General features: G+C 43.7%; 1 protein-coding gene across 2 annotated transcripts in view; it reads right to left on the bottom strand.

Moving 5' to 3' along the window:
- KLHL8 (kelch like family member 8) overlaps positions 1-14,476 on the bottom strand; it is a 68,020-nt gene that overhangs the window by 29,821 nt on the left and 23,723 nt on the right. For both annotated transcript variants that reach the window (XM_019553279.1, XM_019553280.1), the window contains 5 exons: positions 12,863-13,049; positions 12,127-12,270; positions 9,904-10,015; positions 5,898-6,066; positions 5,094-5,253 (listed from right to left, as the gene is read on the bottom strand). In XM_019553279.1, the coding sequence (XP_019408824.1) occupies positions 5,094-5,253; positions 5,898-6,066; positions 9,904-10,015; positions 12,127-12,270; positions 12,863-13,049 (772 nt within the window). The remainder of the gene's footprint in view (positions 1-5,093; positions 5,254-5,897; positions 6,067-9,903; positions 10,016-12,126; positions 12,271-12,862; positions 13,050-14,476) is intronic.

Genomic DNA, 14,476 nt, shown 5'->3' with positions numbered 1-14,476 from the left:
CGGACTAGATGATCTGCTCAGGTCCCTTCCGACCCTAGAAACTATGAAACTATGAATCTCTCCAAATCAAACTGAAGGCTTCCGATTTGATTAATGGGTCTCCTGATTTGATTCGATAATTCGGACATAGACACAGCTTTATGTTTTTTCCTACATACCCCAAGGTACCAGGTGGCTTGTGAACACTGAGATGGTGGGGTGGATGGAGCGTCCCACAGGAGCATGGGGGGAGAGGATGGGTCTGCTGCTGAGCCCGTGGGGGCCCCCCCACCTCAGCAGCTGGTGCCTCCTGGCCTGGGGGAGCACCTGGGGTCCCCCCTTGGCAAATCGCCACCCACTTCCAGGTCTGCCACCAAGCATGTGGGGTCCCCCCCCCTACACTCCCATGCTCAGTGCTCATGAGCTGTGCCTGGTACCTTGAGGAATATAGAAAAAAACATAACTGTGTCTATGGCTAAACCGCTGGTTCGCCAAATCAGAATCGAATCTTCAGATCTGGATTCAGCCAAATTGAAAATTGGGACAGTGATCCAAATCAGTGAATCAAATAACTGTCCCCCAAATATGGCCAAATCCAAATCAAATACAGCCTGCTTTGCACACCCCTAATAACCACCCTAGGGAACGGGCAGGGGAGAACATAGGGCACCTTAAAACCCTAGTTCCCACCGCCTTCATTGGGAAAAGGCTATGGGGAACATAACCTGACAGAAAAACCCTTGGTGAAGGCCAATGAAAAGAGATGTGTGGCAAGATAAACCTGGATGCCACTTTGAGAGGAGAGCACTGCTGTAAAAACAGCCTCTGCAAGGCACGAGGAGGGAAAAATTTTGGATGAGTGCCAACATGGCTATAGGCCAAGCAAAGCCAGTCACTGTGTACCAGCTGAGAGTAAACTAACCAAGAAGGGTGAGCCCCTCCCTTTTTGTCTTTGTGTTTTGCAGGATGGAACCACCACATCATGAAATACAGAGAGGAATTGAGCTTGATAGTGTTATGCATAGTGTTTGTGTTTTGCTGCATCTGTAAAATGTTATTGCTGTAAGTGATTGTGATGTCAACTGTACTAGTCTATGAAGTGTAAAGCAAAGCTTCTTGATAAGCTCTGAAATACCTGTGACGTGGCTACAAATGGTGCATCATGCATAGCATCTCCTTCAAAACCTCAGAGTTCAGCCATGCCAAAGATCAAGGAGGCTGAACTGATTGTTTTATTGTTATCCTTTTTTTTCTTTTGTTTCCTTTTGTTCTTTTTTGTTTTTGCTCCGTTTGCATTAAGAGTAGTAGTAATGCAACATAGTTTTATTAATTCCCAAAATTTGTGCAGAGATCGAGAACACAGAGCAGAATGATGGGATCCTGAGGAAAACCAAGTCCGGATACAGCATGCCTGCTTTCCATGGTGGGTTGAAAAAGTCCTAACCCTTGGCATTTCTTCAGCCTTTTACAGGATGGAGGGGCACTGCTAGTGCTACAATGGAACCAAGCATCCAGTGGAAACATTGCCTAGTACACAGGAGGAGTAAAGTTGCCATAGACATGTCTGGTCTCCAGCGATTCTGACCATGAAATATTTTTGCTGATCTGAATAGCTAATCTTGACAATCAGATAAGACACTGATAGTGAAGCAACATGCTACCTGAAATACTGTGTAAAAGGTTTGGTAGCCATCTCAGGCCATACATTCCCTGGTCCCAGTATGGGAGGCCTATTTAAACCTAATTGGCTAAAACTTAGTTGCCAAGCTAGGAAATACCGAGGCAAGAGACTGAGTCAAAGGGGGTATGGGTGATATTTGAACAATGGTTAAGGGTTCATCACAGAGTCCACCCCGCTGAAGCCCATGACCATGAATGCTGTCATACTTTTCCAGAGATAACTGGTGGAGGTCCTTTCCACAAATCTCATGGACATTCCAGGTAATGCCAGTGATGTTGTGAAGATAAATTTTCAAGGAGGAGAATAGAAACAGCTTAGAAACAGTATTTAAAGGCCTGTTTTTTGGGAATTGGCTTATAAGTATAGATAGCAGATGGGCTGTCTAGCACAACAAGGCCAAAGAACAGACATGGCCTGAAAATTAAGGAGGCCATGCCATAACATGAGATCACAGCCTTCACAGCAGACAAGTTATTTAATACAACAAGGACACACAGCCTGGAAACCAAAGAAGCATGTACCACTACTGTCCCATAACCCAAGGTAAGTGACACCAGCAACAAGGCCTCAGAAAGCAGGGGGACCTAAGTCCCAGTTTCGAGGGAACAGACCAAATTGGGAGAAAGCCCAGAAGGTTACATGGACATGTGACTACTGAGAGACAGACAACCAGATATAACCACAGATCAGGAGTCAAGGGGGAAGGAGAATACAAAAGCAGAGACTTGACATTATCAAAGGGTCACTCCCTGTCCCTCCCCATTTTGCTCCCTGAAAGGGGTCCCCATCCCCATACTTGTCCTCCAGAAAGGGTCCTCAAGGCTGCCATGGACAGAAGGCATACCAGCAGCCGGTCTCATGCACCCTACTGGAGGGGGGGCTGTGGGCCTTGGCATCCCACCTCCAGACTGCTGACATCAAAGAGAGAGCCTCAGAGTGGAACCTGCATCCTGACCACATTTACTTTGACTCTGACGACAGCCCTAGGATTGATAGATATAGAATTGCTTGATTGTTTGTATTGTTGCTTTTTTGTTATCACTGTGTATCAATAAAATTTGCCTATTATCAACTGGCAGGTGCTGTGGTCAGTCTGAGGGTTGTGCTCACCCAGAACAAAGGTATAGGGGCTGGGTACAAATCCAGTGGCAATGTCTGCGTGCACGCACACAGCATTTATCAGTGACATTATCAGCTATTCCAGCCAAAAAAAGCCAATGGCTGATAATGTTAATTTTGCTTTTATTGGTGCCAATATGCAACCAATATATTGGTACAGCTCTAGGATTCTTCTGCTCTATTCAGCGCTGGTGAGGCCTCACCTGGAGTACTGTATCCAGGTTTGGGCCCTACGTTTCAGGGATGTAGATAGATTGGAAAGAGTCCAGCGGACAGTGACAAAAATGATTAGAGGCCTGGGAAGCATGACTCACAAGGAAGGACTGAAGAACTGGGATGATATAGTCTGAAGAAAAGAAGACTGAAGGGGATTGGATAACTGTCTTCAAATACCTAAAGTGTGATTATAGAAAGGATGGAGATAAAGTATTCTCTGTGGCTATAGGGAACAATAGGGATGGGGACAAATATCTTCTGTGGCAATGGCCTGCAGCAGGGGAAATTTAGGTTGGCGATTAAGAAGAACTTTCCATCTCTGTGAGTGGTAAAGCTTTGAACCATTGTTACCCACAGAAGCTGCAAAATCTCCATTCCTGGAAGTTTTCAAGAGCAGATTCAACAGAAACTTAGATGGGATGGTTTAGTCAGAGAGGGTCCTGTCTGAACAAGAAGCTGGGCTAAGTGACCTAGTGAGGCCTATTCCAGCCCTACTTTCACATGACCCTATGACCACTCCAAGATAGCCTGTATTTTTTTCTGATCATATTTTTTTGATAGCCTGATTATTTTTTCTCTACTCTCCAAGCCAAAGCATGGATTAGGAAGGCTTTTTTCAAGGACAGGTGATATGCAAACAAGTTGCTAGAGACTCATTCTGGGACTATTTAATTTGTTACTGTACTTGACATCCAGTAAGCCAGAAGCTTCTAAACAAGGGAAAATGAAATCTTAGAGGAATTTAACAATTATGGGGAGAGAACACATTGCAGATGGTACACAGTAGAAAACTGCTGCTAAAAATAATTACAGTAGTACATATAGTTCTGAAGGTGACAGAACAACCCAATTAGCTGAGGGCTAACAAACAGATAAATTCTTATTTCTGCTACTTTGAAGTGATGTCCAAATGGAAAAAACACCCGGTAAGACTAGTGGCTGAATGCTTTTTTTGATGCTGTGTGTCAGAACAGGGGTTGGCAACCCCTGGGCTGGATCTGGCCTAAGAAGTTATTTCATCTGGCCTGCAAAGGCAGGATATCAGCTGCAAATCAGTGGCTGAAGGAAAATTGAAAGCAGCAGTAAGGGAAGCGGAAGCCAGGTCAGAAGTGGTGGCTTGTCTTCAGAGTGAGCTAAACTAATTTCACCACCACTCTTAAGAGATTGCCAAGCTCTGAATAGGACTAAATACGACTATTCCTCACTTGGCTACAGGATCCAACCATGATTCTGATAGACTGTTGGACAGAAGAGATTATATGATTAATATGATTAAGGCCTGCATACAGATCTTTTTTTTTTTTTAAACCACCAAAACTGCTTTGTCTATGTTAAAAGTCATTATGAATAAACCTTCTACCCTACTTCAAGTTTCTTTAGGATTTTCTGTACCAATAAGATCAACAAGGCGGCACAGGCTGATACAACACAGACAATATGTATTTCGTCTTCTAAAGAATTTTTTTTTATGAATAGCAGGCTACAGTAACCTGGTAATCTGAATGTACAAAGTCCAAAGCTGAACAGCATCCTGTCAGTGAAGGCGACTGTGTTGCTTGCATGTTTGTGGTGTTCTGTCAGTATCTGAACTACATAGCATGGAAAAGACCACTTCTGCATGCCAGTCAGACGGAGTGAGAAGTGACTGATTAGTTTCAAAACATATATACAGATGAGTTTCCTGCTGATTACACATATTCCAAACCTGTAGGAGTTTTATACTAGCTCCCCATCCCTGATTGGAAGCATTCTGTCAAAGTCTTGATTAGTAATGGTGAAAGTGCATCTTCTCATCAGTTTAACAGGACAGTTTGACATATGCATGAAATCCTTGCTTAGCATATACAGTATTTTTTAAACAATCTTTGCACTGGACCTAGATTTAGTCTGGCAAACTTAAGGATGAACCAGGATCAAGATATACCAGATCAATCCTTTGGTCAAGGGAGGTGCACAGGGGCCCGTTTCTAAAACATGCTAAGTTTTTAAAATTTAGAACAGTACTATTCAGCATCAGCATATTTATGCTGAAAGAGCTTCGTTCTCATACAGGTACTATGTGTCCTATTAATTAAGAAGAAAATGTAGTTCTACTCACCTACAACATACAAGCAACCGTGGAGTTCACTAACCCCATTACCAGCTCTTCGTTGGCCCATCTCCTTCACTTCTATCCATTTATCCAGATGGGGGTCATATTTCTCAACACTGGAAAGAGAAGCTACACCATCATTGCCACCAACAGCATACACATAATTCTGAAAGAAAAATTTGGCAGGGAATAAACATCCACAGGTATCATAGCTTTTTGTATGGAATGCCAAAGTACTTTGAGAGCAAAACTCAATGTCTTGTTCCATTGCCCTGATCCTTTTCAACAACTAAACCTCACAACTGATGGCAATAGTTTTGATTCTACAACACTTTACACTGTATGCCACTCAAACTGGTACAAAGTGCTACCCTCCCAGCTGAGAACTGAAAAAATTATGTTAGTTTAGGGTAAGTAATTCCACCACTTTGCAGAGCGGTCATAGGTATTTTATTTAACATTCTGCCGCTATGTACAAGTCTGACTCATGTAAATGAGATACAGAACCCTGACTTTTTCTTCTCTTTTTCTCTAATTATAACCCCAAATGCATCGCTAAAATTCTTTCAGTGGGCTAACTTTTTGATCATAGGATCAAAAGAGTAGTTTGAATGCTGTGGTCACATACAGGCCACACCTATTTGGTTAGAATGCCAGTGTTAACACTTTGAACTTCTGGGGATTTAAGGGCCACAAATGGTCAAAGCCTCAATTATAAATATTATTTGGAAAATGGTCCCAGAAGTAATTCTGTGCCTCCTCACAGAACGCCTTGACTTCAGTACTGGACTCAGGGAAGCATTAACTTACCACAAGAGCCACAGAGCCAACTCCTCCTCTGGGTGTGTTCATTGATGCTACTCCACTCCATCGATCAGATTCAATGTCATATCTCTCCACATCACTGAAGCAAGTGTTGTCATCTAACCCTCCTATTGCATAAATGGGGCCACCAAGAGAAGCTAGGGCAATTCCTCTCCTAATAAAATCACAGCATCAACACTTGAGTGTGTATCCTTGAAGGCTGTGGCAAAGACAGTTTAGATCTGGTGCAACTTTATCTCATTGGCAACTGTTTCAAAATATGGAAAAATAAAATGCAATGAAAAACAAAAAGCAGCAAAATAAATATAGAAAATGTAGCTAACCAGTAACTAGCAATTTCACTGTTTGCAGAGTAGCTACTTCATAGCCAGCCTGGTTCATTTTCCATGTTCCAACTCTACTGGAAGAATCCTATATCACCAACCAGTAGTACAGGGCTCTGCATTCAGAGTCCTACAATGAACAAACAGGTGTTGCTTTAAGAGCACCTTGATTTGTTAGCTAATTACAGCAGATAGCTATACTATTAATTATGTGACTCAAAAGACAAAGGAAAAGCTGTAAGAGGCAATACTACTTTGTATTTGATTCATTGAAAAGACGATTGCATTGAAAAATTGATATAGACACTGGACTTCATGCTGGTCACCTGGGGCTTAAATGTTACTTTATTAATAATACACCTGTGCAAAGAGTTCAGTAATCAAAATATCTGGATTTCTCTAAAGCAACTTGGAACCTTCATACACCAGACACTATATTCCATTTTCTTTCTAGAAAAAACAATGTATTATTGCCTTTATTTAATCTCTCCCAGTATGAAAGTACAACCTACAAATCACTGGTTAAAATGCTGCTATGGGTATATGAATGACATGCTTTAAAGTATTCCTCACTTTATGTGCAGCTCCTTATTAGGTCAAATCCAATAACAGAGACCTGCAATTTCAATGCTAGAGCAGGAAGAAAAACAGAAAACCCCAATAAAAATAAGTTTAAAAATTCCCACTGAAATGGATCTAAAATAGGCAGTTTAGCCCAATTTAAAAACTTGTGGATTTTTTTGAATCTCTTATTAAGTTAACCCAGTAAGAGGGCTTAGTGGTCATTTAGGCATTTAAGCCATTTCTGCAAAGTTACACAAACTTCAGAGGAAGGAAGAAGACTCCTATCCTACCTACTCTATGGTCTGCCAGTTCAGGCACCCTCCTGGGAGCCCAGAGATATGGATTTGAAACCCCACAGATTGAGGAATGGATCAAAGGTAGGTGGCCCACTTTCTTTGATGAGTGCCTTGATCAAAAGGCTATCAAGTAAAAGAAGGCAATACAACTTGCCTTCAAGGAACAACGATCACAAACTGACAGACAACAGATTTAGGCTGGATATCAGGGAAAAAAAACTTCTTCACAGTAAGGGCAGACAAAATTTGGAATGGGCTTCCAAGGGAGGTAGTGCTCTCCCCTACCTTAGAGGTCTTTAAGAGAAGGCAGGATAGGTATCTGGCTGGGGTCATCTGACCCCTCACTCTTTCCTGCCTAGGCAGGGGATCGGACTCGCTAGGGTTGGAAGGGACCTCAACAGATTAGCATCTATGAATCTATGAACTTCTCCAGTTCTTGTAACCCAGTCATATGTACCTAAAGCAGGGGTGGGCAAAATACAGCCCACAGGCCGAATCTGGCCCAAGAGGCCATTCTATCCATCCTGCGGGGCCCCTAAAAAATGTAGAAAATTAATATTTCTCTGCCCTTGATTCCTGTCAAAAATGACAGGAACCAAGGGCAGCAGGATCCAGGGGAAGCCCAGTGGGCTCCAACAACAGCAGGGCCACCCGGCCCTGGGAACACATGGCTGCCCCACGCCGGAACTGCAGGTAAGTGGGGCTGGGGGGGAGAAGGGCGGGGGGACCCCAGGCAGCAAAGGAGCACGGGGGGAAGCGGCCCCTCCTCCGCCCCGTCGCCGGCGCCTTGTGTTGCAGCTGCTCGGAGCCCACGTTGGGCTGTCTGTGCCTGCTCCGGACAGCCCCGCGTGGGCTGCAAGCACCTGCAGCAGGAAGCGCCAGCCATGGGGCAGTGGAGGGGCCATTTTTCACCCCTGTGCTCAGCTTTTCCCTGGGCTCCTTCCCTGCACAGGGAAGAGTGGTCCCTCACCCGCCCCATGGCGGGCACTCCATGCTAGACACTCAGCCCCAGGTGGACTGCAAGTGGCTGCAGCGTGGGGCACCAGGCATAGGGCGGGGAGGGGCTGCTTTCCCCTGCCCCAGCACCACCTTGTAACCCAGCCCCACTGCCAGGCTGGCAGCAGGGCAGGTTACAAGCTGGTGCTGAGCGTGGGTAGAACAGCCCCTTGCTTGCCATGTGGCCGGTGCCCCACGCTGCAGCTGCTCACAGCCTGTGTGGCGCTGCCTGTGCCTGCTCAGGCCAGCCCCGTGTAGGCTGCAAGTGCCTGCAGCAGGGAGCACCAGCCATGAGGTGGGCGAGGGGCCACTCTACCCCCCCACCCCCATGCTCAGCACCAGCTTCTTCCCTGCTGGCAAGCAAGGGGGGTCGGGGCTATGCCCTGTCCCCCACCTGTACCACGAGGCTGGGGAGCACTGGGTGCGAGTGGGTGGGGAGCCAGCAGGAGGACAGGGCCTGCACCAATGTCCCGGGGCCAGTGCTGGCAGAGTCCAGAGCAGGATGGCAGGAGCACAGGGTCCTAGCTGGCAGGGGCTCTGTGGAGCTGGGCCAGCTCTCCCCTGGTACAGCCCAGTCCAGCTCCACAGACCCTTGGCAGCCTGTGCCCCACTTTGGGCCCCACCAGTGCTGGCCCTGGGACATTGTCCCAAGACATTGGAACTTTGGTCCCAAAATGGTGACCAGGGGGTGGGGCACCTGTCAAGGGCTGGGGTTACCCATGCAGCCCTTGACAGCCTGCCAAAACTGGGTAAGCTGCCCTCTGCCCGAAATAATTCCCCCCCCGACCTAAAGTGATGCCACAGCCACCTTAGTGCAGGAGAGGGTTTGGGGCTGTAAATCTACATCTTGCACAAGGCAACCAAGAAGAAGTATAGGATTTCAAAAAGGTATGCCTTTTCTTTAGTGTTTCCTGTTGGCTGGATTATGTAAACCACCCCAAAACATGCTGCATGATGTGAATCCCAGTCCTAGATGCCCAGCTTTCCCTAGGGCAAAATGGGCAACAAAAGGTAACTGAAGGCTTGTAGATACCACTCCTGGAGTCAGAAGCCCAAATGTTAAGCAGAGCTAGGACATTTAGTCCTTTTTAATCTAGTTAAATAGCAAAATAAGCAGGATGGTGGTGTGCAAGGGAGTAAAATAAATTAGTCACAGCTAGCAGGGAAAAAAAACATATGAAAAGAATGCCTGAATGTTTGTGTGTACTTTATTTACAAATTGTATTTTTGTAAAGAAGTTGGTATTTCCTTTGAGCAGATGTTATCGCACTGCCTAGTAAGTAATTATGAAAATCTCTTCCTCTTATGAAGTCAACTTAATGTACCACCTTCCAGAGGGCTTTGGTAGCTATTTAAATGCTATATTACCATTAAAGCATACTTAAAATTAATTTCATTACACAAATGCTGATTTAGTTTTGCTTCTGTTTTTTGTGCAAATTCCATTCAGCTAAACATCTGATTTCATCATTATGTACATGCAAATGAAAATTATTTAATTCAATAAGATTTTTTTATCTTAGCTATCAACGAATACTTCACAAAACCCTTTATTGTGTTTGGTATATTGTTACGCACACATTGTGTGTGCAAGAACTGACCAACTTCTGTTCCACTGCTAGTGATTGCACAGCCCAAGACTCAAAAGCCCAAGACCTGTCTGGTTATGATTCTCCATCTCAGCTGAGAGACTCAACTATAAGAAGTGTTTTAAGTGGTTATTATGAAAGGATGGGTGAAAGAATAGGACGTTATTCATTATTTTCTTCCTACGCGTTTTCTTGCTCTTATGTTGGATCAGGGGAGATTTACCTTTTAGTGTTCATTGATGCTTTCATCATCCACTTATTAGTGAGGGGATCAAACACTTCCATGCTGCCTAAATGCTCATTTCCATCATGTCCACCTACTGCATACACTTTACCTGAAAAACATACAAGCACCCCAATTTAGTGGTTGCTTGCTAAACAATTCTGGCTGTCTCGCATCCAATACCACTGCTTCTGCTGGAAATCATAGGTTCAAGTGTAGTTTCACAAAAGTACCACCACTTTTTCAGTAACAAGGTTAAAAACAAGGTTAAAAAGTTAAAAGTTTTTGTGTACTCCAGGCAAGGTTCTTTGGGTATATATGATATCTTTTATTGGGACAACTAAATAGTTGGAAAGAGTTATTTGCAAGCTTTCGGGCACACACACCCTCCCTCAGGCATTGGGAGACTCTGCTGTTGTTCTGAGGTTTCTAAGGTAGAAAAGAAGCTAGAGTAAACAGATGTCTGTGAAGATGCAAATGACTGGAAGTTTGCAAAATGAAGGGTAGAGACAGGACGGGGTGTGGAAGGCAAGGGAAGTGTGTGAAGGAATGCAGGTCATCAGCTAAAAGACCGGTTACCTGGTGCATTAGATGTCATGCAGGCTCTAATGTGTCATAAATCCAGTGTCTATCCTGATTTTTTGTATTCAGTAGAATTATGAAGTGAAGTTCATAGGCTTGCCTATGAAAGGTGTTTTGTAAGTTGCCTTTGAGGATTAAAACTGAGAGATCAGAGAGGGAGTGATTGTCTTGTGAGAAGTGTACACCCACAGGTAGCAGGTTATTTTTGTCTTTCATGGATTTTCCTTGTGTGTTCATTCTGGTAAGCAGTTATTGTTTGGTTTCTATCTGGGCATTTGGTGCACTGGATTAAATATATTAATTACATTTCAGGAGGTACAATCCAGTATCTCAGACTCTTATCCAGAACATGAGAAATACCATGATGGGTTAGACCAATGGTAGCCCAGTAGCCCATCTCCAACAGAGGCATAAACAGATGCTATAGAGCAGGGGTAGGCAAAATGCAGCCCATGGGCCAGATGCAGCCCGCAGGGCCCCTAAAAAATTAGAAAATTAATATTTATCTGCCCCTGGCTGCCCGTCATGTGGCCCTCGATGGCTTGCCAAAACTCAGTAAGTGGCCATCCGTCCAAAATAACTGCCCACCCCTGCTATAGAGGGAGTGCATTGAGCTGGACAGTTTTATCCCCTACCCATTATCCTCCCTGGCACCCACCGTTATCGGTTTAGAGATGCCAGAGGAAACACCTACAACTGTTCTGTTCAACAGATCTTTCATCCAGGAATTTATCTAGTCCCTCTTTAAAACTGGCAGCGCTACTGGCCTCTACCACCACAAATTAACTAAGTGTTGCATAAAAAAAAATACTTAACTTCAAGTTTTAAACCTGTCGCCTACTAATTTCAGTGGGTGCTCACTAGTTCTAGCTCCCTGGTCACTTGATCCACATTCTTTATGATTTTAGACCTTTATATCCTCCTTCATCTTTCTCCTTTCCAAACCAAAGTTCTAACTATGTTAGTCTCTCCTGCTATGGCAACTGCTCCATCCCCCTGAACATTTTGGTTACCCTTTTCTGTATCTTTTCTAATTCTACTACATCCTACAGGCTAGATATGCCTGTCAGTGTTTACAAAAACAACTATAGTAGTGCATTTTTCTTTACACTTCAAATTTTAAACCATCTGAAAACCAGTTTTTTTGTTGGGGCTGCTACAGCAATCTACAGGTATACCATCTGGGGAAAGGGCAAACTCAGTTGTGGCTATCTAGTCAAGTCACTTGAAACTAGTGACTGCTCTTAGAAATTATGACATGTATGACTTTCCCAGAGTAGCAAAAGAAGTCAACATGAGGACAAAGGAAGCTTGGCTTACAGTTCTATACTCTTACTATGCTCCTGTTAACTAGCTTACTCTTCCAGCACATGAGGGCATTAACTAGCCAACATGCTATATACAACAAGCAGTAGTCACACTGGGACTTAACATAGTCTCAGACTGGTGCAGAAGTAATGAGTTACATTCAGGTCTGAAAACGCTTATTATTGCATCAAACCATGCCCAATAGTTAAACCATGTGAGCAGGATTTAATTACAGTTAAGAACAAGTGTCAATTCCAGTTCGTAGAATAATTGAACAATAAAGCATACTAGCAAAAAAAAGTTACTTTAGGACAAGGCTATGTTGTTACTAACCTCCCACAGAGATTACACCTACGTGCCTCCTCCTGCTATTCATTTCAGGACCAAAAAACCAGTTGTTTTTGTTTATGGAGTAGCATTCGATGCTGCGAAATGGGTCACCCGATCCACCTCGACCACCAACACAGAACAACACACCTGAAGTTAGAGAGGAAATACCAATTTCAAATCACCAGAGTAAGTTTTCTTATATGAACAGAACTAAGTTATTAAATCAGTTTCTCCTTCTTGGCTCCTATGTAGTGCAACTAGCCATCTGCATTTGGATCAATGACTTCATCTTTCATGGTCTGTGCAGTTTTGGCAGGCAAATTAACTGGCAATATTGTGGCACAGACAATTAACCAGACTCCAAGAACTTAATTAGGGATTTTAGTTACATTAATTGCAACTTGACTGGGGAGAGAACAGTATCATTCAAAATACAGCCTGTAAAAGACAACTCTAGCTTGTTTTCCTATACAACTCAAAAAACAGTCAGCACTTAGTATTCTTCCTATAAGTTTTGAGTTGAATGTTTCAATTTGATCTACGTAAATTGAAACCACTGAAGTATTACCATGAATATTTTTAGTAAAACTGGTAATACATATTAAGCACTGCAGTTAAGATGTTTCTTCCTGAAACCATATATTAGTCATAACCAATAATTTAATCCATACCATCTAGTCCTACCAAGATGAGCTCCCTCCATTCTCAATACTGGATATTCTGATCCCCATTTAATTACCTGCAGTTTGCTTCCTCGGTGTTGTGCGGATGGAATACTCGAAGTCTGGCACTGCCCTGCTGCTCAGGTGAAGGTGGTAGTTTTTTGCTTCATCCAGTAAATCCCTGCATTTTAGATTCTGTTTAACAATCTCTTCTTTTGCCACAACACCCATAAGGAAACAAATGGGCAACAAAGGCAGACGTACCTGATGGGAATGCACATAGTTCTGGATAATACGCTATATTGGTATTTTAATCCTTAGATTTAATGAGTTGCGTACATAACACGCTGTACCCCCAAAGTAACGTATCAGTCAAAAAAAAAAAAAAAAAACACAGTGCAAAGTGAATAGTTAAATTCCATTACCTTTATTTTTTTGGGAAGGCTGAATAAGAAAGTTTGTTTTCAGTTGGCAAAATTCTTCGTATGTTTTGCTTTTAGGCAGGGCTTGGAAGATCCCCTAGCTTGTTTTAGAATATGTATGCAAATAGCACTTCACCTGTTTGCAATAATGGTTTCTATTGCCAAAACCAAGTGGTGCCTTAAAGCAGTGCTATTTACTTTCCTTTTCTCCAGTTGATATAGGCCAATGTCTATACTTTTGCTTGAAGTAGTGATGTTAGGTAAAAGATTCATTTACTTTTCTATATCAGCATAAAAATGCTTTTATAGGTATGACTTATTTTGCTTGGGAAACCAGTAAAGATTAGAACTCTTTATGGCCAGTGTAACACTATACTAGGAGGACTTGCAAAAAGATTTGCAGGTACTGCTTTTTTGATTTCACACCTAGCAAGACAGAGCTGTAAGTTCATGGACACAGAATTTACTGGTATAGTCCCTTGTTGCAAAGGGGTACAGAACAGGTAGGCCTACACTAGTGGAACATACACTACTCAAAGTAAGGAGCAAATCCTTGGTGCCAGATTAGGAAAGGAGGCCAGAAAATGAATACAAGTTATAGGACCAGAACTATTAATTCTAGTTATCAGAAAGGACTAGACCAGGTTGAGACCTAATCCATACAGATGTGAGACTAGTACAACTGCACTGTGGTGGGAAAGCTGGTTGACATGTAACTTAAAGCATTATGGTGTCATTTTTCACCTGGCCTAACTCATTTCAGTTTTGAAACCAACAGGCATTGCATACTAGGGCTGTGCGAAGCTTCAGGTGGTGGTTCGACTCAGAGGAGATTCAGCCCAATTCGGTGGCCAAACCTCCGAATTGAATCAAATCAGGGGACCGATTTAAAGGTCCAAATTGATTCAAAGCTCTCCAAATCTCCAGCAAAGATTCAGAGAGCTTTGGATGATTCAGGCAGTCCCTGGTGGCTGCAGCAGGGAGCTGCAGCCACTCCAAGCTGGTAAGTACTAGGGGAGGGGAGCCCTAGTACCCCTGCCAGCCCCCCCATGGCTGCCCCTGCCCACCCCAGCTCATTACTTTAAAGGGCAGGGGGTGATCCCCACTGCCCCACACTGTATGGGGCACTGCACAAGCCCCCTCAATACCCCCTGCTCCCACCCCAGCTGCCAGGACTCTGGACCTTTAAAGGAAAAAAAAAAGCCAAGGAAAACCTCACCTTGGCTCACCACTCCTGGTGCAGCCTCGGGGCTTGGGGGACTCATGTAG

Source organism: Crocodylus porosus, unplaced genomic scaffold (assembly GCF_001723895.1).
Source record: "Crocodylus porosus isolate Cpor-Errol unplaced genomic scaffold, CroPor_comp1, whole genome shotgun sequence".
Taxonomy (NCBI): domain Eukaryota; kingdom Metazoa; phylum Chordata; order Crocodylia; family Crocodylidae; genus Crocodylus; species Crocodylus porosus.
Note: the sequence above shows the minus strand (reverse complement) of the source record. Positions and strands in the feature narration are given on the sequence as shown.